The sequence below is a fragment of the Schistocerca americana genome, chromosome 6 (genome assembly GCF_021461395.2).
Source record: "Schistocerca americana isolate TAMUIC-IGC-003095 chromosome 6, iqSchAmer2.1, whole genome shotgun sequence".
Lineage (NCBI taxonomy): Eukaryota > Metazoa > Arthropoda > Insecta > Orthoptera > Acrididae > Schistocerca > Schistocerca americana.
The window spans coordinates 565,386,906-565,413,540 of record NC_060124.1 but is presented as its reverse complement, the minus strand read 5'-3'; the positions used below and the strand labels follow the sequence as shown (position 1 = coordinate 565,413,540).

The window sequence follows — 26,635 nt, the reverse complement described above, 5'->3', positions numbered from 1 at the left end:
GAATCACAAGAGGAGGAGGTATACTTGGAAAAGGGCTGATGATACGGGAAGATTTCAGCTAGATTACATCACGGTCAGACAGAGATTTCGAAATCATATAATGGATCGTAAGGCGTACGCAGGAGCATATATAGACTCTGATCACAATATAGTAGTGATGAAGAGTAGGCTGAAGTATAAGACATTATTCAGGAAGGATCAACACGCAAAGAAGTGGGATACGGAAGTACTAAGGAATGACGAGATATCATTGAAGTTCTCTAAGGCTATAGATACAGCAATAATGAATAGCCCAGTAGGCAGTACAGTAGAAGAGGAATGGACATCTCTAAAAAGGGCCATCACAGAAGGTGGGAAGGAAAACATAGGTACATAGAAGGTAACTGCGAAGAAACCATGGTAAAAGAAGAAATACTTCAGTTACTCGATGAAAGGAGGAAGTACAAAAATTTTCCGGGAAACTCAGGAATACAGAAATACAAATCGCTGAGGAATGAAATAAATAGGAAGTGCAGGGAAGCTAAGATGAAATGGCTGCAGGAAAAATGTAAAGACGTCGAAATGTAAATGATTGTCGGAAGGACAGACTCAGCATACACTTAAGTCGAAACAACCTTCGGTGACATCTAAAGTAAGGGTGATAACATTAAGAGTGCAACGGGAATTTCACTGTTAAATGCAAAGGAGAGAACGGATAGGTGGAAAGAATACACTGGAAGCCTCTATGACGGGAAAGATTTCTCAGATGTGATAGGAGTCGATTCAGAAGAGATATGAGATCCAGTAATAGAATCAGAATTTAAAAGAGCTTTCGAGGACTTAAGATCAAATAAGGCAGAAGGGATAGATAACATTCCATCGCAATTTCTAAAATCATTGGGGGAAGTGGCGACAAAACGCCTATTCACGTAGATTTGTAGAATGTATGAGTCTGGCGACATACCATCTGACTTTCGGAAAAGCATCATGCACAAAATTCCGAAGTTGGCATGAGTTGACAAGTACGACAATTGTCGCCCAATCAGCTTAACAGCTCATGCATCCAAGTTGCTTACAAAAATGATATACAGGAAAATGGAAAAGAAAATTGAGGAAGCGCTCGGTATGGTTTTAGGCAGTGTAAAGACACGAGAAAGGCATTGCTCTTAATAATGGAACCAAGACAAAAGAAAAGTCAAGACACGTTCATAGGATTTGTCGACCTGGAAAAAAGCATTCGACAATACAAAATGGTGCAAAATGTTCGAAATTCAGAAAAAATGAGGGGTAAGCTAAAAGGAGAGACGGATCATATACAATATGTACACCAGCCAAGAGGGAATCATGAGAGTGGGCAACCAAGAACGAAGAACTCGTATTAAAAAGGGTGTAAGACATGGATCTAGCCTTTCGCCCTCACTGTTCAACCTGTACATCCAGGAAGCAATTATGGAAATAAATTCCTGAGGGACTAAACTGCTGAGGTCATCGGTCCCTAGGCTTACTTAAACTAACTTATGCTAAGAACAACACACACACCCATACCCGAGGGAGGACTCGTACCTCCGGCGGGAGGGGCCGCGCAATTCGTGACATGGTGCCCCAAACCGCTCGGCCACTCGGCGCGGCTAAAATATGGAACGCTTCACTATTTTGTGTGTCATCCTAACGCAGGGATGGAAATAAAGGAAAGGTTCTGAAGTGGAATTAAAATTGAAGGTGAAAGGATATCAGTGATACCATTGGCTGATGTTATTGCTATCCTGAGTGAAAGTGAAGAAGAATTACATGATCTGCTGAACGGAATGAACAGTATAATGAGTACAGAGAATGAACTGAGACTAAATCGTAGAAAGACGAAGGTAATGAGAAGTAGTAGAAACGAGAACAGCGAGAAACTTAATATCAGTATTGTTGGTCACGAAGTAGGTGAAGTTAAGGAATTCTGCTACCTAGGAAGTAAAATAACCAATGGCTGACGGAACAAGGAGGACTTCAGAAACACACTAGCAATTGGAAAAGGGGCGTTTCTGGCCAAGAGAAGTCTACTAATATCAAATATCGGCCTTAATCTGACGAAGAAATTTCTGAGTGTACGTCAGGAGTACAGCATTGTATGGTAGCGAAACATGGACTGTGGGAAAACCGGAACAGAAGATAATGTAAGCATTTGAGATGTGGTGCTACAGACGAATGTTGAAAATTAGGTGGACTGATAAGGTAAGGAATGAGGAGGTTCGGCGCAGAATCGCAGAGGAAAAGAATACGTGGAAAACACTGATAAGGAGAAGGGACAGGATGATAGGACATCTGTTAAGACACAAGGGAATGACTTCCATGGTACTAGAGGGAACTGTAGGGGGCAAAAACTGTACAGGAAGTCAGAAATTGGAATACATCCAACAAATAATTGAGGACGTCGGTTGCAAGTGCTACTCTGAGACGAATCGGTCATCGCACGAGAGAAATTCGTGGCCAGCCACATCAAACCAGTCAGAAAACAGATGATGCAAAAAAAAAAGAAAAAGTTAAAAAACTTAACCAGCACACGAAACAAAACAAAACAGAAATACTGTGTATTGCTCAAATCATATTTTAACAATACTTTAGGTACATATTTATGCAACAAACATATTAATTTTTCTCTTAACGTAGTAATCGATTTTACGACGATCTTCATCAGTCGTCTTGTTCTGTGATATGTAGTCGTCAATCTTCGTTCGCTTTTTGGAGATCAAAGAAATTTTCAAACCTTTCTCTTTCAGGCTCCTTAAAACTAGAACATCAGCTGCTTCTACGTCGTTTTCCTCAGCCCACGTAAAAAAATGTGTTAAAGGCACTGGCAAAAGTACTGGCAAAGTTTCCTATTGTTCTTCATTGTCATATGTAGTTAACACGTCTTGGATAATCTCGTTATCACTCATCAGCTGCCAATTTTCGTCTTCGTTTCCGAATAATCAGTCATTTACACGGCTAACAGACAGTGTTGAAGACTCATTTAAACAAATATCAACAGTTGTCTCTTGGAACTGCATGATTTCATCGTCGTTAATAGGTTTGACATCTTCCTCATTCCCTTTACCTTCTTGAAAACATTTTTTGTGCTACGTTAATACAAGAAGATCGGGACACAGTTTGTCCCATGCAGAAACCAACACTTTATTTGAATCACTTTCCGAAGCCTTAGCGAGGTTGAACGCCTTTAACACTTTTTTACTTTAATGAGTGAATAATACTTTTTTTTTTGCTAATTACACTATAGTCAGGGTAATATTCTGATCCACAGGTTGTAGCAAAGGGGTTACATTTGGGGAAGAATCATGTCTTTTATCAAACCATCTTCGGATTTAAGTTCACCTTCATCTGGATGTCCGGGGCATTTACCCATCACCGACAAAGCTTTCTGAGAAATATTCTTCTTGAGGGACTTTTTGATCGATGGCACGAACTCCTCATGAAACCACTAGCAGAACAATTCCCGTGTCATGCAAGCTTTTCTTTGGTGATTATATGTGACTGGCAGATATATTCACCAAGGCTCTGTAAACAACAGCTGGAAAGTCCTACTAGTCATTCAGTTCCTCGACGATAGAAATCCGCTCCTCGGTCACGGAACCATTCGAGAACGGCTGTGTGAGCGTCCTCTTATTTGACAAATCTCTTCCCCGCAGACGTTCCTTCAGCTTGACGAAAACAGTGGAATCGCACGGAGCAAGATCAGCTGTGTGGCGGATGCTTCGAGCTCGCCGGTAATGATGAGGCTTAGCAAGCCGTTGTCTTCCACGGAGCAACGCTCGTGGAAGTGCAGGGACTGGTTAAGTCTTGTACCTTTGTGGGCAGGGGGCAGTCGTTATGGAATCCAGACTTAGCACATTATTCGGCGCTGCAGACGACCTAGGACGATGGAATGGTTACTGTGCATTAAGATACGTACCTGCTGAAAAACGTACACAGTGATTCCACGATTGCCTGGGCATTTTGGCCTGTAGTTGTTGTCGACAGCCTTCTTTCCCGATCAGCGTCAGCCATGTTGGTCAAACTATTAGCAGCATTTCACTACGGCTGGAGGCAACATTGCATTTGAGCCGCACACCGCCAAGAATTTCGACTACAGTTGGTGTGGCATTTCGACGTTTCGCACTATCCAACTATCTCCGGCATCCTCACGTCCTCCATTCGAATCATGGTTCAAATGGCTCTGAGCACTATGTGACTTAACTTCTGAGGTCATCAGTCCCTAGAACGTAGAACTACTTAAACCTAACTAACCTAAAGACATCACACACATCCATGCCCGAGGCAAGATTCGAACCTGCGACCGTAGCGGTCGTGCAGTTCCAGACTGTAGCGCTCGAACCACTCGGCCACCCCAGCCGGCCCATTCGAATCGGTGAAGCTATAGCTTCATGTTCACTCAAAGCGTTGCACTGTGTTGCGTATCATGTGTATGTAATGAATCAATTCACATGACAACTGAAACATGTGATTTCGCACTATCGTTAAACAATATCGTGGTGTCCGATTTCAGTTGTTTTATATCATCTTTTTCCAACCACGGATCCGTAACTCCAATACTCTCATACAGAGGATAACAACGACCATGTGAAAGTTTGCGTTTAGGTATCAGACTGCTGCTGTGAAAGATCAATCTGTTACTAATCTTTATTGCTATTTCAACAATGTGCGCCATGCATGGACGGATTTATACCCTCCAGGCCGCACAACTTAATAATTTAACAACTGCGTCTTAGTAAAGGAGAAACATGTGCTAAAAAATTTCTGCATTTCTCTAATGACGAAAAGTTGCATTTACACAGATATTAATCTCTACAGATACTCTCGTGTTATTCGACGGTGTTACTATTAGATGATATCCTTGACTATATACTAGAGATGAATGGTCGTGACGACGATTGATGTGAAATATCGGTATTCTGAAGAAATAAATATAATACAATAAATACCCGTTGTGGTAGTAAGTGATGCGCGTGTGGACCTGACATAACAGATTTGGGTGAAAAGGAGATATTTTAGACTTGGCAGATTTCCTAGACTTACTTGAGGAATTTGTGGTAGTGTATTGTCACAGTTTAACACTTCACTGCTGCAAACTCACGTACGCACGCGCGCGCTCGTACACGAACACACACACACACACACACACACACACACACACACACACACACACACACACATGCATTTACAGTTGGCTGATAACAGAACATTTCAGCAGGTCGAAGAAATAGACATGACTAGAGACTAAATATTTACATTAATTATTCACAATCTGAAATTATCACAATAGGGTTACAACCTTGATAGTTTCCTACACTTTCTTTGCTATTAACAAGCACTTGTTGCTTCTCTGTTCGTGCTATTAGGACATTCGTTATTTCGGTGGTCCATTCCAATAGTCGCACATTTGTTGCACATCACTTTGATAGTGCAGTAGCTTCGCCGAAATTCATTAGCATATCAGTATGCTCTTGTTCCCTAGTTACTCTGACAGTAATCTGATCAAATTTTACAATGATGTGCAGCCCAGAATCATTCTATACTTAATACCTTAAAAATGAGTGTATGTTAAATGCTGAACTACCTACAGGCTTTTTGCAATTGCGATGAAATTATAGTAGTATACGAAGAGGCAGTAAGATCGGAGTATTAGCGAACTAATAATATGCTAAGTGATGTGGTTATGTGCGCTGTCCTGAGATTCGCCACAAACCATAAATCTAAAGTTATATTTAGTCCCCTTCTGCACTTCATCTTCAAAACGCTCATTTAAGTTTAGAAACCCTTGGTACAAACATGTACCAGCAACAACTATGCATTCACAACATTTCAGTATAAGACGATGTGTTAGGAGTTTCGCACCTCATCTGCACTCTGATGAAAGTCTCTTTAAACAATATTGTTTGACATAATCAAAGTGTTCAGTAAAAAGAGAGTTTTTATTTGTAGAGATGCACATCATGAAGTGTTTATAAAATATGTGGAATTTAAAGGGAGAGATAGTTGATTGTAAATAAACAAGAGAATGGTGTATGACGTGGTAGGGTTGTTGGTATGTGAAGTTTATGGATAGTGTTTGACTGACTTTCTTTTATTAGGACCATAGGAGGGATACAAAAAAGAAGGGGAATGGAGTAAACAACAGAGGTGAGAGGAAAATAGAATGAGAGAAAATTAAAGCCAGGAGTAGAGGAGGAAATAAAACATGTGAAAGAGGAGTAGAGGGTTACAGAGGAGGTCGAGGGGAGAAAAGAATAGAGACGGAGAGGATTGTAGGACAGTACAGAGAATCGATGAGTAGATGGATAGAGAAAAGGAATAAGAGTGGAGAGGATTAGAGGAAAGTGGAGAAGTCAATAGAGAAAAGGAAGGAGTTGAGTGTTTGAGGGAAAAGAGAAGACAGGTGACAGGAGGATTAGAGTAAATAAGAGGAGGAAATAAGAGAGGAGTGAAGACAAGAAGTTAGACCAGGGAAGGGATAGAGGAAAAGAGAGGAGGGGAAGAGAGGAGCGAAAAGATAGTGTACGAAGAGAAAAGAAGATGATGGGATTCGACTATATCTGAGGCGAGGGAGAGATGAGAAGAGCAGAGAATAGGACGACAGTAAGAAAAGAGAAAACTGAAGTGAGAAGAAAGAACGTAATGGAAAGAAAGACAGGACAGAGAGAATATTAGGAGATACAAAGGAAAGCTACAATACTTCTAATCAGTGGGGGTGTGGCTACTCGGAATGAGACAGCTTACCCCTCTGCGGCACGGGCTCGGCCTGCGCGGGTGGGGGCGGCGCCAGCTGCAGCGCGGCCTCCTGCTGGTAGATGCCGGCCAGCTCGGCGCGACACGTCAGCGTGGCGGACAGTCGACCTCCGGGGGCGGCGAACACGCCGGCCGGGTCCGAGAAGTGGGCCGAGCGCAGGCGCACGCTCAGCGACATGACGCTTGTCTGCAGCGAGTCCGCCGACAGCACGCGCCACCCGTTCCCAGACACCTGCCGGCACACAGCACGCCGGGACCTCAGGTAACCAGATTGTTCAGTGTGTGGCCTAAAACCTGCAGAAATGTAGTTTTACAAGGGATTATATGGGAGCCAAAATGGGCGAAATGTTTGTAGCCATAAAAACTGCGGAAAAAATTATAGGATCACTTTTTTCTAAACTTCGTGGATGTCTTCCACCCCTACGAAATTTGGTTCAAATGGCTCTGAGCACTATGGGACTTAACTTCTGAGGTCATCAGTCCCCTAGAACTTAGAACTACTTAAACCTAACTAACCTAAGGACATCACACACATCCATGCCCGAGGCAGGATTCGAACCTGCGAACGTAGCGGTCGCCCGGCTCCAGACTGATGCGCCTAGAACCGCACGGCCACAACGGCCGGCCGACGAAATTCGGCTGGAAGGTGCCAACAATCTTACTCTGTAATGATGCAAAACCGTGGCGCCCTCCGATGTTACCCTCGGGCTCACAGTCAAACCTCTAGATGACAGACACTCTGATCGGTAGCAATTAGAAAGAACACCAGGACTAGGAATTATCGCAAAAGCGCATCGTGATGTGCAAATATTAATATCCCCCGTTGCTGAAAAAAAATAATAAAGAAGGTGTTAGAGCGTCATATCGTCGTACTAAAGATCCCGACTTCGAAACCCACTAAATACGATATTTTTAACAGCTTAAAAGTGACATTGTTAAATGGGAGAACATTTTTCTCACATGTAAAATGGACGGTTCGGAGCAATGTTCTTTTGGCAGTCTGCCTTCGTTTCGTAGTTGAAAGCAGCAAACATATCGAGTACATTTGTATAAATAGGTGTGGTGTTATCTATACAAATATACGCTATATGGTTGCTACTTTCAACTGCGAACCGAAGGCAGCCTGCTAAAAGAACATTGCTACTAACCCCGAAACGTCCTTTTTACATCTTAGAAAAATGCTCTCCCATATAACAGTTTCGCGCGTAAGCTGTTAAGTGGGTATCGAAGTCGAGATCTTTAGTACGACGATCTGACGTTCTTCCCACTCACCTACCGTAGACATTGATATTTGAACGTCACATATGCGCTTTTACAATACTCCGTAGCTGTGGTGTTCTTTTTAATTACCATTTACGCATGTTCTACTGGACGACCGAACACACCACGAACTAAATCGATATTTTGCTTGGTACTCTATCGACATACAATTTATGCTACCGATCTGAGTGACTGACATGTGGAGGTTTGTGTGTCACCCGAAAAAAGTGGGCTGAGCCAAGTGCGAAGTCGCTGGGTGCCACGCTTTTGCACCATTTCAGAGGAAGACTGTAGGCAACTTTGGCCCAAGTTTCCGACTTATGCGTCGGAATTCGAGACAATTACGATGTTTAGAAAAAGTGATGCTTAATTTTGTTGCTCCGCTTAGAAACATTACCCAACCAGCATTAGCTATTTCTCATCCAGGGCTGGATGTAGACTTCGTCTGAACTTGAAAGTAAGGCATCCTATGTTGTTACACAGTGTCACGTCCCTCTTCGGTTCCTTTTCAAACGATTGACGCCACGACCCTCCTGCAAGGGTTTTTAATAGGATTTCTGGTGTTCCTGGTTACGAGTCTTGTAGAGTGATGAGTCAGGTTTCTTGATACACCATGTCTATGGTCGATGATAGCAAGTTTGTCAATGTGAGACCACCCTTTCTCTATAGATGACTATGTTCGGATGCAATTGATTAGGTCTCTCTAGACCCAGATTTGCGGCGTCTGATACCAGAGATAGTACACTATTTACAGTGAAGTAGCTGTTACCCACGACTGTCATATTGCACCAGCAATTTCGTTATATTGAGCGATGTCAAGTAAGTTAGTAATTCACAAATATCGGAGTTTATTGCAGTTACTTAAACGAATACTTATAAATGTATTTAGTGCTAGGATATGCCAGATGGTTATAATTAAATTCCAGCTACTCACGTACATTGTGGGCTGTAACTATCGCATGGCAGCGACGCTTGGTAGATATTCTAGTGCATTAAAGCGGTACCGATTTTCCAGGGAAAAAAAAAAAAAATTAATTGATCCAGATTTGGCCACCATGTTCACTGTACACTGTTCATATGGAGGTATGACATCCAAGCTCTCGTTTGACAAGCCTTCACGTGAGTGAACAGTGCGGCTATCGAGAAAAGAGACCGTGCGCAGTTAGTGAAACGGTTTTATGTGAACGGAGGTAATTACAGTGCTGCATTGAGGTAATACCTCCGACTGAAAGGTCGGAGAAGAGGTCTGATGTCATTGAATGGCTTAAAGAAGATAAGGATGAAATTCGAAAACACGAGCGAGTGATGTGGCACATGGAAGAGGAAGGCGTCTTATCCCGATGGAAGTCACTGACCAGGTTGCTGTTGCTGTAACTAACCAAGCAGGACGTGCCACGTTAGCGTTAGTGCTCGTGCAGTGTCACGGGAATTGTCCGTCCCATGGTCAAACAGTAGGGAAAATTTTGCAGTCTGTTTTAAAGTGGTATCTGTACAAGATCCAGGTGGTGCAGCAACTGAAACCTCGCGATTCACAGGTACGTTCTGACTTTGCTCTTCGGTTTCTGACACGGGTCGACGTTGATGACATATGGCTGAGAAATATTCTGTTGTTAGACGAAGCATATTTTACACTACGGGGTGCAGTGAATAAGCAAAACTCCCGAATCTGCGGTGATGCTAAACCACGTGTTATGCATGAAGAACCATTGCATTCGCATTATGTGGCGGTGTGGTATGGATTCACAAGCACCTTTATTCTCCGCCCTATCCTCTTTGAAGAGAATTCACTCGGAGGGTCTGTCAGGTGTACCGGAAGAGCTCAAGTGTGTGAATACCACTGTTTTCTTACAAGTTGAAGCAACACCTCACGTTACTCGCCCAGTGCTTAGTGCAACATTCCACGAACGTTTTATCTCCAGATGTTTTTCAGATGCATGGCCTAAAAGATCACCTGATTTGATTCCATGTGGCGTCTGGCGCTGGGGGGGACATGTAAGAGAATGCATTTAACACAGACATGTTCGGTCACTAGATAGTATGAAGTCCAGTATACAAGAAGACGTTGCTCAGAGTCCACCGCAACTCCACCGAGCAACTATTGATCACGTCGTTTTACGGATGAATGATCTCGTCATATTAAACAATTGTATAAGTGGTGGATAGTAATAAAATCGACGTTATGCCTTTCTCACTTGTTTTACCTTTCCTGCCCATGTCCAGTTCCTAATATATTATATATGGATACATTTCCATTTGTCTACCTTGCATTCGCAGTGCCGGATTTGCAGCTGGCGGCTAATTATGGAATTAATTTTTTTCCACTGTGTTTCGTTCCTCAATAACGCATTAGATAGTCCACCAAGTTTAGCTACCAGACGATAATTACAGCCCACAGTATCAGCAGCTGCACTTACAAACATCTCACAGACACAGAATGTGTTTCAATTATTTTGCTGAAGTCGAATATATTAGTTAAAATGTTTGGAAAAAATAGTTTACTTTCGTGAGCTATTTATTGCATGATCTTAGCGAAGTTCTGTAAACAACGATTTTCGTCTTGCCTTCTTTTCAAAGACATACAGATTCTGGGGGCTGCATAAACGTGAGCACACAGCATGGAGTTGCCTACGAGGAAAGCACGGTTCTTTTCTAAATGCACAGTGACAACTTTGAGTGTTTCCTCTCGGGTATTATTTATGGTCAGTCCAAAAGCAATTTTTAGTGGGAACAGCAATTCAAAAGGCAAATCCGCCGGTATAACTGAGATTTGCGAAATCAAAACACTTTCTCCTTTTGCTGTGCTAGTAATTACAATAGCTCAACAATATTTCACCCCAGAAACGTAATTTGTAACTGTGTACATTATATAAGAAATTTAATATATTTTTGAAGTGATTTACGTTCATTGATGTAAAAAAAGGTGTCCCATTCCCTACCTGACACACTTAGAAGGCGATGATTCTTTTGTACTATCTAAAGTAGTCCAGGTCATCCCCCAGGGTTCAAGGTACCCCCACGCCACATTTCATTGAAATCGGTTCAATGGTTTAGTAGCAAAAAAGTAAGATGCAGAGCTACTTTGGCATTTATAGTATGACTATGAAAAGCTTAGGACGGAGTTCACGCTCGAAACAGGTTAGAATGGCTGTTATCGATGTCTAATGTGGGATCTAGTCTGCTCTACTTAGGCTGGAAGCCTTCACAGCTGATAATAGTATCTAATTTGTACACTGTCCTAAAACCGGTAATGTAAGCTTCTACTGAGTCCTTGTTGACGTACCGATCTAATTACACCTGAATGCGAGTAATCAGGTCACACGTAAAAGCCACTGGAGTCATTTGTGCCACCAACTTCACTTTCTTTAATGAGAGCAGTTGTTGTTTCGTAGCACAACTAATACAAGAAGAAGAAGGCCTGCACATGATTTTCAATCAAATCACGACTTAAAGCGACAAAAGAAAGTCACGTTACAACTAAATCTGTAGTCGTCATAGCACCGTTTCAATAAAAATATGTTGTTTAATTCCGGTTATCCCAAAATTGTTCTCTGACGAAACAGTGAGAACCCCTTACTTTGGTGGAATATCGTGTTTATTTTTAAGGTTAATACAATTTTAAAAAATGAGAAAAACTTATTTTACTCAGTGACAACTTCTATTTTAAATCGTAAGTAACTACACAGAAATCATACTACAGATAAGTCATATAGTATCAATGTCGCAAAAAACGCCATGTTACTACTAGTTCTTCCCGGAGCACTTATTCGCTAGTGTGCAACGCAACACGTTTTGGGAAAACCTGTCCTAGCTGTTTCGCGCTAGAAGTAGCCCACAAAATGTGCGTTCTCGCCCTTTACCTCTCACAATACATTCTCTGCCGTATTCGCTCTCAAATGAGAATATCGATGCCAGCGCTACTACAGTTGATCTGCAAATTGATCAACTTCAGTATCAGCATCAACAACACGATATCCATACTACAACGCTGCGTTGCCTGAACGGGACTGACATTAATGTGAAACTGACGAATAATGCAACTTACTAAATAACACACTTCAGTGATTACATTAAGAACACCTCTCGTTTACCAAGATAACACTGACATTAGGGATGCAATTTTGAGCTCCGAGTATGACAGTGGAGTGACACAATGATGGCAGGGACGATTTCTACGTACGCTATAGGTTTTCGAATTGTAGTTATGAAGTGTCCTCCATGGCGTAGTTTGTCCACGGCTGACGCGGTCCGCAAATCGCTTTGAGCCACTCGTCCACATCAGATGGACCTTCTCACAGAGCTTATGACGTTGCCCTGCATTTCAGAGTTAATTTTTCCAGGAGAAAATTCAGTTCAATTAACAACACGTGCGATGTTATTTTGTTGGCGATATGTCTTCGCCATGGAGAGAAGAGAACCACTTGTATGAATATCAAGAGCTCAGATGGCAACCCAGTTCTAAGCAAAGAAGGGAAAGCAGAAAGGTGGAAGGAGTATATAGAGGGTTTATACAAGGGCGATGTACTTGAGGACAATATTATGGAAATGGAAGAGGATGTAGATGAAGACGAAATGGGAGATAAGATACTGCGTGAAGAGTTTGACAGAGCACTGAAAGACCTGAGTCGAAACAAGGCCCCGGGAGTAGACATCATTCCACTGGAACTAATGATGGCCTTGGGAGAGCCGGTCATGACAAAAATCTACCATCTGGTGAGCACGATGTATGAGACAGGCGAAATACCCTCAGACTTCAAGAAGAATATAATAATTCCAATCCCAAAGAAAGCAGGTGTTGACAGATGTGAAAATTACCGAGCTATCAGTTTAATAAGTCACAGCTGCAAAATACTAACGCGAATTCTTTACAGACGAGTGGAAAAACTGGTAGAAGCTGACCTCGGGGAAGATCAGTTTGGATTCCGTAGAAATGTTGGAACACGTGAGGCAATACCGACCTTACGACTTATCTTAGAAGAAAGATTAAGAATAGGCAAACCTACTTTTCTAGCATTTGTAGACTTAGAGAAAGCTTTTGACAATGTTAACTGGAATACTCTCTTTCAAATTCTGAAGGTGGCAGGGGTAAAATACAGGGAGCGAAAGGCTATTTACAATTTGTACAGAAACCAGGTGGCAGTTATAAGAGTCGAGGGGCATGAAAGGGAAGCAGTGGTTGGGAAAGGAGTGATGTTATTCAATCTGTATATTGACCAAGCAGTAAAGGAAACAAAAGAAAAATTCGGAGTAGGTATTAAAATCCATGGAGAAGAAATAAAAACTTTGAGGTTCGCCGATGACATTGCAATTCTGTCAGAGACAGCAAAGGACTTGGAAGAGCAGTTGAACGGAATGGACAGTGTCTTGAAAGGAGGATATAAGATGAACATCAACAAAAGCAAAACGAGGATAATGGAATGTAGTCAAATTAAGTCGGGTGATGCTGAGGGAATTAGATTAGGAAATGAGGCACTTAAAGTAGTAAAGGAGTTTTGCTATTTAGGAAGTAAAATAACTGATGATGGTCGAAGTAGAGAGGATATAAAATGTAGACTGGCAATGACAAGGAAAGCTTTTCTCAAGAAGAGAAATTTGTTAACATCGAGTATAGATTTAAGTGTCAGGAAGTCGTTTCTGAAAGTATTTGTGTGGAGTGTAGCCATGTATGGAAGTGAAACATGGACGATAACTAGTTTGGACAAGAAGAGAATAGAAGCTAAGAGAATAGAAGCTTTCGAAATGTGGTGCTACAGAAGAATGCTGAAGATAAGGTGGGTAGATCACGTAACTAATGAGGAGGTATTGAATAAGATTGGGGAGAAGAGAAGTTTGTGGCACAACTTGACTAGAAGAAGGGATCGGTTGGTAGGACATGTTTTTAGGCATCAAGGGATCACAAATTTAGCATTGTAGGGCACCGTGGAGGGTAAAAATCGTAGAGGGAGACCAAGAGATGAATACACTAAGCAGATTCAGAAGGATGTAGGTTGTAGTAGGTACTGGGAGATGAAGAATCTTGCACAGGATAGAGTTGCATGGAGAGCTGCATCAAACCATTCTCAGGACTGAAGACCACAACAACAACAATGTCTTCGCGAACTTTCTTTGACTCATTTTGTGATCACAGTCTGCAATGGTTTTTAAACAAGAAAATTCAGTTACTTTGCGCTATCCTATACAGAAGATTGTGAAAGAAAACAATTTTTGGGGGGGATGGAGCGGGAAATGCAAGGTGTTGACAGTCTTTCAAATGGTTTGATGCTGCCCGCCACGAATTTCTCTCCTATGACAAAATCTTCATCTCAGAGTAGCACTTGCAGCCTACGTCCTCAGTTATCGGCTGGATGTATTCCAATCTGCCTTCCTCAAAAAATGTTCAAATGTGTGTGAAATCTTAAGAGACTTAACTGTTATGGTCATCAGTCCCTAAGCTTACACACTACTTAACTTAAATTATCCTAAGGACAAACACACACACCCATGCCCGAGCGAGGACTCGGACCTCCATCGGGACCAGCCGCACAGTCCATGACTGCAGCGCCTTAGACCGCTGCCTTCCTCTATAGTTCTTTCCCTTTATAGATCCAGAACCATGGGTGTCATTCCCTGATGTCTTAACAGATTCTGTCATCCTGTCCCTTCTTGTCAGTGATTTCCACATATTCCTTTCCTCTTCAACTCTGCGCAGAACCTCCCCGTTTCTTACCTTATGAGTCCACCTAATTTGCAGCATTCATGTGTAGCACCATATCTCAACTACTTTGATTCTTTTCTATTCCGGTTTTCCCACAGTCCACGTTTCAGTACAATACAATTCTCTGCTCTGAAAGTATATTCTCAGATATTTCTTCCTCAAATCAAGGCCTATATTTGACGGAAGTAGACTTATCTTGGGGTTTTTTCTGGAAAAAGGGAAGGAACGCTAATGTAGAAGCATTAGTGGACCGCTGCCAGCAGCGCCATTCTCTGGAAGCGGCGTTGCGAAAAACTTAGCAGATGCATAGTGGCGTTCGCGGAAAATGCGTCAGCGCTCGGGTGACCATCGCCTGCCATCGGAGAGCTGTAAGGCTGCAATTGGCGGGGTGGGGGCGGAGGGAGGGAGCGGGGATGAGAGTGTGGGTGGGAGTGCAGCTGTAGGGGAGTGGGCGGGACGGGAAATGCGGCCGGCAATGTCGATTACAAGAGCGCGCGCAATGGAAGCACCTCTCGTTAGTCTCATCACCGGGCAATGCATTTTGATTAGCGTACTGCATTACAACGGACAATGGATCCGCAGATGACTCCGGGACTGTGGTGATGGGACGCCATGGGCAGGGAGCAGGCGAGGCCGCGTTACCAGCCGCACGCGTTGGCTGGCCCATCATAACGCGGCGGGCTGCGGTCCGACTCTTGCGTCCCGATACGTTATCAATACCGTGAAACAGTGTACTGTGAAACCCGTATACACACACACCGACAACTGCAAATCTCTTTATTGTACTATGAGGTTATATCTACTGATAGCTAGCAGGTCATGCTAAAATTACATTACTGTATGTCCGAGGAGTAATCAAAGAATTTTAATTATCACGTCGAAAATATAAGTTAAGTAACTGTTTATACTAACAAAGAGATAGAGGGGCTGGCCAGTACTTACCTCAGCTCAGTACAGCCGATAGATACACAAAACAGAACAGAAAATTTACGTTCCTAGCTTTCGGAACTTTGTTCCTTCGTCGGGGAGGAGAGGGGGAAAGAAAGGCAAGAAGGGAAGTGGAAGTCTCTGCAACCATGCCTCCATCCTTGCTACCCTCCCTGTTTACCTTTCCCTGTTGCTTCATAACCTGGGATGTGAGTAAATGAATCTGTGGTGTCACCGCCAGACACCACACTTGCTAGGTGGCTGCCCTTAAATCGGCCGCGGTCCGTTAGTATACGTCGGACTCGCGTGTCGCCACTATCAGTGATTGCAGACCGAGCGCCGCCACACGGCAGGTCTAGAAAGACTTCCTAGCACTCGCCCCAGTTGTTCAACCGACTTTACTAGTGATGGTTCACTGACAAAATACGCTCTCATTTGCCGAGACGATAGTTTAGGATAGCCTTCAGCTACGTCATTTGCTACGACCTAGCAAGGCGCCATTATCAGTTACTATTGATATTGTGAATCATGTACCGTCAAGACCGACGTTCATCATTAATGGATTAAAGTTAAGTATTCCACCAGCTACGTCCGTTTTTCTAAATTCTAATTTCCTTGTCATGTTCCAGACCTCACGCCAGCCTGCGTGAGCTAAAACGAGTGCCTTTCGGCCTCCGCTAGTAACACGGTGTTGGCTCTCCTGCCAACCACAACAGAATCCACTTTCCCTTCTTCCCTTTCTTTCCCCCCTCACCAACCCTGACGAAGCAACAAAGTTCCGAAAGCTAGAAACGTAACTTTTCTCTTCTGTTTTGTGTATCTATCGGCTGTACTGAGCTGAGGTATGTACTGGCCAGCCCCTCTATCTCTATGTTAGTATTTGTTTCACATCTTTATATGAGATTTTCCATTAATGATTTAAGTAATTGTTTTTCGTTTGCGTGTACATGTCTTCAGACCTGGTACGTATTGGAAATACGTTTCGCACAACCGTAGAATGACGCTAGAGAGGCCAGCAGAACTTACCGCTGTCCGTTCATGAAGTTCCATCATTTGAAGAGAAACAACGGTATAACAGTGCATGTTGTGGCAGTGTAATGAGACAGTGGCAATGAACCATATGTGACACCGTGGTTAGATTACGCAGATGTTTCAAGTGTGGTCTGAACGGCTTAAGACGAAACGGCATTTATCAGTTATTACCGTACTTCGCGTAGTTTTAAACGCGGAAAATGTCAGGCGCTGGAGTCCTCAAGTAATTGCACTTATTCAAAAAGTGACGCGAACCAAGGCAGCATAGCAAGTGTTGCAGCTGTTCTTTACGCATATAATCCCCACGGACGGTTACTATGTGTATCGTTATGATCCCGAGGCAGAGGAGCTATGCAAACAGTGAAGACACAACCATAATCGGGGATGGTGGTGCTGAGTGAGTTTTTGGGACACACACACACACACACACACACACACACACACACACACACTCAGAATATGCTCGTAAGGGGCAAACCACCGCGCGTCTTACTGCTCAAGTTTCCCGATCAGTTTACAAAACGCAGACGTTGATCCACGAGAATGTGCCAGTTAATTTTGCACAAGGCAATGGAATTTTGCCGCTTCCCCATTTTCTCCTGAGGCGGCACTCACTGATATCAATTCCATCTTTTGATAACGAAACAAATGCGTGTCAAGCATTTACAAACTGCCAACGACGTGATTCCGAGGTTGAATGTTTTGTGAATAGCCGAAATACAGTTTTTTACAATGTAAGTCTCCGCCAAGTTATTTACTGATGGGAAAAATATTTTGCAGTGAAGGGTGAATTTGTAGAGACGGACTAACAATCGTCGACAAGTGCCATGCTCATAGCTTAATTTTCTCAGGGTCCCACTTAAAATCTTAAGACTACAAACTATGTATCATTTCGATAGTGCCCATTCTAGGACTTGACTTGTAGCATGGAACAGGGTGAGGTCTCAGACTGTGTTACGGAAATAATAAAATAACAATCATTGTGTTTCAGGCTAACTTTTATTCGATTATTCACTGGTACAATGCGTTTAGACAGCGTGCTGCCATCGTCAAGTTCCAAAATACACACATCGTGAAAAGTTTTGCATTATTCCGGTTCCCAGAACTCCTCCTAAAGATAGACGTTGACTGTGGACATTGTATCATAGACACAGTCCATTTCACTGTTCAGAGATGTCAGTAAACCCACCCATAGATGAAAACAACCGTGCATGAGCAGTGCCTATTAGACATAGGGGGTGCGACAGCCGATCGGCAGCCGGCCGAAGTGGCCGTGCAGTTAAAGGCGCTGCAGTCTGGAACCGCAAGACCGCTACGGTCGCAGGTTCGAATCCTGCCTCGGGCATGGATGTTCGTGATGTCCTTAGGTTAGTTAGGTTTAACTAGTTCTAAGTTCTAGGGGACTAATGACCTCAGCAGTTGAGTCCCATAGTGCTCAGAGCCATTTGAACCATTTGAACAGCCGATCGGGTTCAGCCATTCCAACAGGAACGAAGTACTCGGCTCGTGTTGTCTGCAGTTCAACCATGCCTAGACGGTCAGTACCGTGATTCGATAGCGTCCGCATTATTACTTTGTGCCAGGAAGGGCACTCAGCAAGGCAAGAGTCCATACCTCTCGGAATGAACCGAATCGAAGTTTTTCGGACGTGGAGGAGATACAGAGACACAGGATCTGCCGATGACATGCCTCGTTCTGGCCGCCCGAGGGTTACTACTGCAGTGGATGACCGCTATCTATGCACTATGTCTCGGAGGAAACCTGATAGTAACGGCACGATGTCGCATAATGCTTTTCGTGCAGCCACAGGATGTCGTGTTACGACTAAAACTGTGCGTTATGGGCTGCATGATGCACAACTTCACGCCCGAATTCCATGACGAGGTCCATCTTCGCAAACACGACATCATACAGCGCGGTACAGATGAGCCCAGCATCATGCCGAATGGACCGTTCAGGATTAGCATCACGTTCTCTTCACTCATGATTGTCGCATATGACTACCTCCTTTTCTGACTGAACGCCTTAGACACACTGTCCAGAGACTGCAGCAAGGTGGAGGTTCCCTGCTGTTTTAGGGTGGCATTACGTGCCACCGACGAACGCAGCTGGTGGGCATGGAAGGCGCCGTAACGGCTGTACGATACGTGAATTCCATCCTCCGACCGACAGTGCAACCATATCGGTGCAACCGTATCGGCAGCACAGTGGCGAGGCGTTCCTCTTCATTGGTGAGAATTCGCACCCCCATCGTAGACATCTTGTGAATGACTACCTTCAGGATAACGAAATCGGTCGACTAGAGTGGCCGGCATGTTGCCCAGACATGAACCGTACCAAACATGCCTGGAATAGATTGAAAAGTGCTGCCTATGGACGACGTCATCCACCAGCCACTCTGAGGGATCTACGCTGAATCGCCATTGAGGAGTGGGATAATGTGGACCAACATTGCCTTGATGAACTTGTGGATAGCATGCCACGACGAATGCAGGCACGCATGAATGCAACGGGACGTTCTACTGGGTATTAGAGGTACCGGTGTGTACAGCAATCTGGATCACTATCTCTGAAGGTCTCGCTGTATGTGGGTACAACATGCAATGTGTGGTTTTCATGAACAATAAAAAGGGCGGAAATGTTGGTTACGTTGACCTCTATTCCAACTTTCTGTACAGGTTCCGGAACACCAATAATTGTATTGCTCACTAGTTGTTCTCGACAATGCGTCACTGTGGCTCAGTCTGGCCAAACAGAAGAAAACGGGAAGCACAAGTTTCTAATGTGTACAGGAATTTTGTATACGTCTTGATCTCCTTCCTCCCGTCCCACCCCCCCCCCCCCCCCCTTCCCTCGCGAATTTCGCTGTTGACCTCCTCCTCGTCCTCTGCTTGTCCACCTCCTCCTCCATCCTCCTCTCTCTGTCCATAATCTCCTTCTTTCTTTCTCTGCCCATCATTTCCCCTGTCCTCTCTGTATATCTGCTCCCGACTCCTTTAACTATTATTTTTATCTCACTCCATTATCTGCTCCCCCTCTCTATGTCCATCTCCTCTTGCCCGCTCTCTCTTAACTTCAGCTTTGTTTACTGTTACTGCAAATTCAGTAATAGTATATACCATAGGACTCTCCAGCCGGTACATAAAAGCATGCGCGTATTCGACTACAATGTTGTGCCAAAATTTCAAAGAAAACGCTGAAGAACTTTCGTAGATTCACGATTTTTTACAAATGAACAGCTGAAGTATTGTTTAAGTAGGGTTATGTGAAGTGCAAGGGAGTTCTTTATTGGGTATGCCAGTGATGGTATTTTTCTAAACACTTCTTCGTAGTCACAAATACTGACAGATCTTAGTGCTTAACCTTCCGTGCGCTCTATTTGTTAACTAACTCTAAACTATTCCTCCTGTATGTAAGTAGGAGATTATTAACAAAATAAAACACACAGAATGCTTCACGCTAATATAAACTAATCTTTCTGGACAGTGGCCACAATTTTTTGAGACATAAACTGGTAAATCTTGAATTGTCTCTTACATCACAGAACTGTGTAATACAGGGTATATCAAAAAGGATCATTCGATATGTCACGGCTGTAGTTCTGAAACTAGTAAACATATACGATGAATTTTGTTTCTTGATGAATGGCAATCTGAAAACGTTCTTCTTCATACCTTTTCATAGGTGTTCAGTATGCCCCTTTCAGGTCAACGGTGCATGTCAGTGTTGTGTTCACATTTTTCCCCCACTGTAGAGAGCATGTCATGAGTTACAGTTTCCACAGCTGTATGTATGCGATGTCTCAGTTTATTCATTGTTGTTGGTAAAGGAGTAACATAAACAGAGTCTTTTATAAACCCCTACAAGAAATAATCACATACGGCTAGACCCGGTGACCTTAGAGACCAGTAGTAAGGACGTATGATTTGGTTCAGTGCGGCCGATCCATCTTTGATTTAAAAATTCACGCACTTCCATATCAATGTGGCGGTGCCCCATCCTGTTGGTAAGTGAAGTCGTTCGAGTCGGCCTCCAACTATGGGAAAAGAAAGTACTGAAACATTTCGAGATTTGTGCTTCCTGTAACAGTGTTCTCGGCAGCGAAAAATGGACCACACATCTTTCCCGTAAAAGTGCCCAAAACCCATTAAATTTTGAAGAGTGCCTCTGATGTTGAACAACTTCATGTGCCTGTTCCGTACCCCATATTCTCCAATTATGACGGTTCCATTTAAATTGAACGTTGCCTCGTCACTAAATACTAAGCATGGGAGGAAACTGTCATCCAACTTGCCAAGAACGAAATTACAGGCCTCCACAGGTTGGTTTTTGTCAGAGTCACGAAGAGTTCGTAGTAGCTGAATTTTTTATGGTTTCATGTGTAAATGATGACGCAACACACGCCAGACCGTCATCGGAGGCATGTTAAGCTGTCGAGCTGCACGGCGAACGGATTTCTGCGGACTCCTTGTGAAACTATGGCGGATACGTTCAACTTCTGTGTCAGACGCTCGGGGACGGCCCGCCGATTTGCCTCCACACAACTGTTTCTCGGAATTGTTCATGCAATCCTCTATTGCTTCGTGATATAGGAGAATCCACATCGTACGTAGTACGAAAGTCATGCTGCACAGTTATTACGGCTGACCCACACCGCGCAAAACGTAGAACACAAAACGCTTTCCCTTTTCCCGCTACCATTTTTATTAGAACTGAAGTGCGCGCACACTGCTTTACATAGCGCAAACCATGTTAAAGTCGAGAGTTTTCTCATTCCAATAATACGTTGTTAGCGCCCATATCCCAAATAACAATGTACTACGATGTTTTTTTAAAATCGGATGATTCTTTTTGGTACACCCAGTATAATAATAGCTACATAAATAACAGTTTAACAACTCTCACCAAGAGTAGCAGTATTGCCCATGGTCCTTATTTAATTTTTTGATGTATCCCAGCTCTTGTGTTCTGCAGTTTATACCCTCTGCAGCTCCTGGAAGTACCACGGAAGTTATTCCATGATGTCTTAACACGTGTCTCATCATTCTGTCATTTCATTTTATAAATGCGGGCCAGCAGTTTTGATGTTAAGTTCATCAATACTCTCATTTTGGCTACTCGTCATAACTTTTTTAAATCTTTAATCTACTCTCCAACCATATTTTGCGCTCATTACATTAATCATACCATTCAGCAGCTTATGCAATTCACTTACGATAGCAGTGTTGACAGCTAATCTTTCCATTGGTTGTCCTTTAGTACTAAATTTTAATCCCACTTTTGATCCTTTAGTTCATCTACTTCATTGCTTCATCATTGTTTAAGTTGAATACTACAGTGGAATGTATTAAATCCTTTTTAATTTATGCCTTTCGTTCTTGACTACTGTTGTTATAGATCCCCCTTGGTCCTCGTACATACTGTATTTACCCGTCTTTTCCTGTAGCTTACTCCTGTTTTTCTCAGAATTCCGAACATCTATCCTGCCTATCCTAGGGATTGTATGGATAACAATTTTCTGAAAGGCTGAGGGAATCTAGTATCACAGATTCTACACACGAACAAAATGGTTCAAATGGCTCTGAGCACTATGGGACTTAACATCTGAGGTCATCAGTACCATAGTACTTAGAACTACTTAAACCAAACTAACCTAAGGACATCACACACATCCATGCCCGAGGCAGGATTCGAACCTGCGACTGTAGCGGTCGCGCGGTTCCAGACTGAAGCGCCTAGAGCCGCTAGGCCACCCCGGCCGGCTACACACGAACATCAATAAACGTTAAGTCGGCACTTCCCCCGGTAACTGTAGAAATTCCTATGGAATTTTATCCATCCACTCTGCCTTACTTTATTGCAAGTTTTCCAAAGCTCTGTTGAAGTCTAATACTGAATTCCTAGTGTCTTCGATATTAGTTACCATTTCTTCTTCTATCAGGCTACCAAACGTTCACCTTACCGCCCTGTCCTGTATGCTTAAGTGGAACTGCCATCCCACTCTTAAAGTTGGCGCCCTTAGCTTCAATTTCACTTAAGATTATTTAAACTTTTCTGTACATTCTTCCAGCTGTTATTCCTTCTTTGCTTCTCTACACTTGCTATTTATTTAAATCGTAAGTGCTGTAATTTTATTTTTCCCTATCCAGTTTTGTACTTCCTTCTGTCACCTATTATTGGAAACATTTCCTCTGTTATCCAAGATGTCTTCGCAGCTGGTTTTTTTTTTTGTACCTATGTTAGTCTTCTCCTTTTAATGAAGACCCCTCCACTTCAGCCTGGCTATCTACTGTGCTATTCATTACCGCGGTATCTACAGCCGTAGATAACTTCGACAGGTCTCCTCATTCCTTAACAATTCAGTCCCACCACTTTGTTTCTTCCGGGCGATTCCCTTCAACTTCAGGTTACGATTCATGACTGCTAAATTGTAATCCAAGTTTGTATACGCTCCTGAAAACATCTTACGTTCCAGTGCATGATACCGGAATCTGTCTATGATGTAATCTGGCTGGGTTCTTGCCCTGTTGCCAGACGTCTTCCAAGTATACCTCCTCCTCCCGTTATGATTTTCCAACAGTGTATTCCCTTTTACTAGCCGAAAGATGTTGAAGAACTCTTTTAATATATCTTCTCTCTCATTCCTATCACCGAGCCAATATTCCCTTGTAGCTGTTTTCTATTCCTTCCTCTAATAACCCGTTTCAATCCCCCTTGGTTTTTATATTAGCATCCCCCTTTAGATGCTGAGTTATCCCTTCAATGTCCTCACATACCTTCTCTAAAACAATATTCCTATAAACCTACAAAGAAATTGATAAGAACGGAGATGGCTTCCGGCAAGGTACAGCATAGTGAAATGAACTAATGAATGGCTGAAATTTCAGATGAAGCTGTTTAGTGATATCTGTAAGATTTTTCAGCTTTTAAATTTAGTTCGTCTGACTTTCATCACGGTCGTAACAGTTGGGAGCCCTCTTTATCGGAAACATTTCATATGTACTTACATAGTCTAAATGACGTAGCGTAAACGCTTGAATAGTATAAGATTACTGATTTACTTCTCTCCCAACATTTACTTCATTGGAAAATCTAAATAAACACTGACAAGTAACGTGAAAGGAAATGATCACAGAAAACTAGTGTTGGTAAGAGATATAGACGGATTACTTTCGAGAGGACTTCGTGCAGCCTTTCCAGTACAGAAACGTCTTAAGGAATAGTTGTAATCGTACTATAGATCTCTCCTCCAGTGGTAATTAAATTACTAACATCTACCTAGTAGCACGTTGCACCCCTGTCATCATGTAGACTACACGAATAACTAATATCGTTGAGAAGGCATCCTGTTTCGTGACCACTAAAATGCCGCGTATAACTGAAGGATATTGATCACAACTCTGTCCAGAACGAGCAAATACCTCTCGATAGAGTCCCAGATGAGCTAGCAAAGGTTAACCGTACGTGACTTGGGGGTGAAACAATCACACCAATATCACGGAGTTCTCATCGTGCAATAGAATAGTGCATTTTCTTACAGAGCCCTTCAGGATGTATTCAAGAAAAAGGATCCACTTTATTGGACGGTAGCTGCCGTTACGGTACACCGGTAAGTTCAGGTAGTCGAGATATTACTTATTTCATGTAGTGGAATGGGAACTACTTGATATGGTTTGGTACCGAAAACGATTTTTATTGAAACAAGAGTGTTGACTAACATGTAAATGTGGAGTGTGATACTATAGCAACTATGTTGTGAAATGGAGCTCTAAAAGTACGTCGAAGAAATTTTAGTGTTTCTGCCGTTTCATGGAGGCGAAGGGGAATGAATAGGTATACAAGATCTTAAAAGTTGCTGCAGTTTGAAAGTACGACTATTCCTCAAGCAATTAAAACGAGAAGAAAGTTTCTATTGAGAATCGTCTTCTACCTATAACTCTGTCTCTCAAGTATTCTGGGAGGTGTAAGGCACAAATAATGAAAGGATGCTTCAAAATATAACTTCCACCTGTCGGTAATAATCGGCCAGACAAATTCCTCTCTACATTAGAAGTTCAAAACAGCAACTCTGCTCTTCTGGGCTTATGTAATAAATTAAGGCAGAAGTTTCGAGGAAATGCTGTCCTTACAATTAAAGAAAAATTTTGATAGAAATGGATTTTATAAACTTCTTGCAAGAGAAAATTAAGTTTTGAATTCCAGGAACGAAATTAATCTTCGACCTAAAGAAACAGATAAGCAACAAAGAGCAGAAGATACTGCTGTGTAGGAGAATTTTTCATTGGCAACTTCGTGAGTACGTTTCACAATATACTTGAATTAAGAAATAGACGTATTTTTATATTATCGTAAGAAATGGCTGGATACGATGTAGCCAGATTACTGTAAGTTCTGGAACCTATAGAAGGGCATGTGTTAAGTATGTTGTGCGAACAGTTACGACCAGCGATGAACTACTTATGAAGTGAATGCTTTCTGTGTTAAAAGATGTAGACAGTTATTACGAAAATTTAAAACAATGAAAACATAAAAGTCAATGAAACGTGTCTGACAAAAAACAAGGACATTTCCTGTGTTTACTGTAAGTCCAAATGCGTGCCTAGACACACACACACACACACACACACACACACACACACACACACACAAACACACAGACACACACTCTGATTTTCTTTACTATATAAACAGATGTGACCTGTAGACATTACTGTAGACATACTCTGTGTTTGTATTCTGATCGTCAAATTACACGTCAGTGACTTCAAACAGATTAGAATGACCTCTGTCTGGGAGTTATATTCGTGCTCGGTCACACTTAAACTTATATAACATCTATTGTTAAAAAAATTACGTTCATGGAGTACTTCTGAAAGCAGGTATTTTCTACTTTGAGTATCAGCATTATTATTTAGGTCTGCACTTTTGTTCGCAGCATTCATTTCGAACTTTCTACGTACACACCAAAAAATTTAAACATAGTCTCGAGTGCATAAACATCTCATGCCACAGTCACTACGTTAGCATGCAATCATGCATTAGTGTCCCGTCCACTCTCTCACTAACTCGTATAATGCGAAAGAAAAGTGCCAGTAACACGAACTTTCTAGTGTGTCAAGAGTCTTCCCGTGAAGTTCAATTTTATTATTATTTTAGAAACCGTGTGATTACGCATACTACTAGACGCCTTCATTTGTCCACAGTACAGGAGAAGCAGTATGCAATGTCCACGAGACATAGCAGGTGTCCCGTCTAGGTGTCGTCTGGCGCATTTCCCCTACTGTTTCGGCAAATGTTTTCAAATCTGTATTTTCTGTGTATAGCTGGCGTCAACCCAAAAAAATTTCTGATTTGTTTCCCATTACAGACGGAATGGTTTATGAAGCACAATTTTATGTCCACATTTGATACAGCTGTCGCAGATTTCAGTAGCGCTATATTAGTTTCATTTGTATCCCAGGAGAAGGACTTTCAAAAATTTAATGTTTCTGAGCAGTTTCACGGGATAAAGGTGTATGGTCCATTTTTCTTTGCCGAGAACACTGTTACAGGAAGCACATATCTCGATATTCTTGAGAACCTTCTTTTCCCACAGATGGCGGCTGATTTGAACGACTTCATTTAGCCTTACATTACTGACATCCAAGGTCACCGGACCTGACTGTATGCGATTATTTCTTGTGGAGCTTTATAAAAGACTCTGATTATGTGCCTCCGTTACCGACAACAATGAATGAATTGAGACATCGCATGACAGCAGATGTGGAAGCTGTAACTCAAGTCATGTTCGCTGCAGCGTGGGATAAATTTGAATACCACACTGACATATGCCAAGCCTATGAAAAGGTATGAAAGAAAAACTTTTGAGTTTTTCGATCATCAAAAAACAAAATTCATTGTATGTGGTTGTTACACTACTGGCCATCAAAACTGCTGCACCACGAAGATGACGTGCTACAGACGGGAAATGTAACCGAC

The 26,635-nt window shown here is 42.5% G+C and overlaps 1 protein-coding gene across 1 annotated transcript in view; it reads right to left on the bottom strand.

The window, feature by feature from the left end:
- Positions 1–26,635, bottom strand: part of LOC124619777 — a 1,271,017-nt gene that overhangs the window by 57,218 nt on the left and 1,187,164 nt on the right. Inside the window, exon 5 of the mRNA XM_047146363.1 lies at positions 6,739–6,979. Coding sequence (XP_047002319.1) covers positions 6,739–6,979 — 241 coding nt within the window. The remainder of the gene's footprint in view (positions 1–6,738; positions 6,980–26,635) is intronic.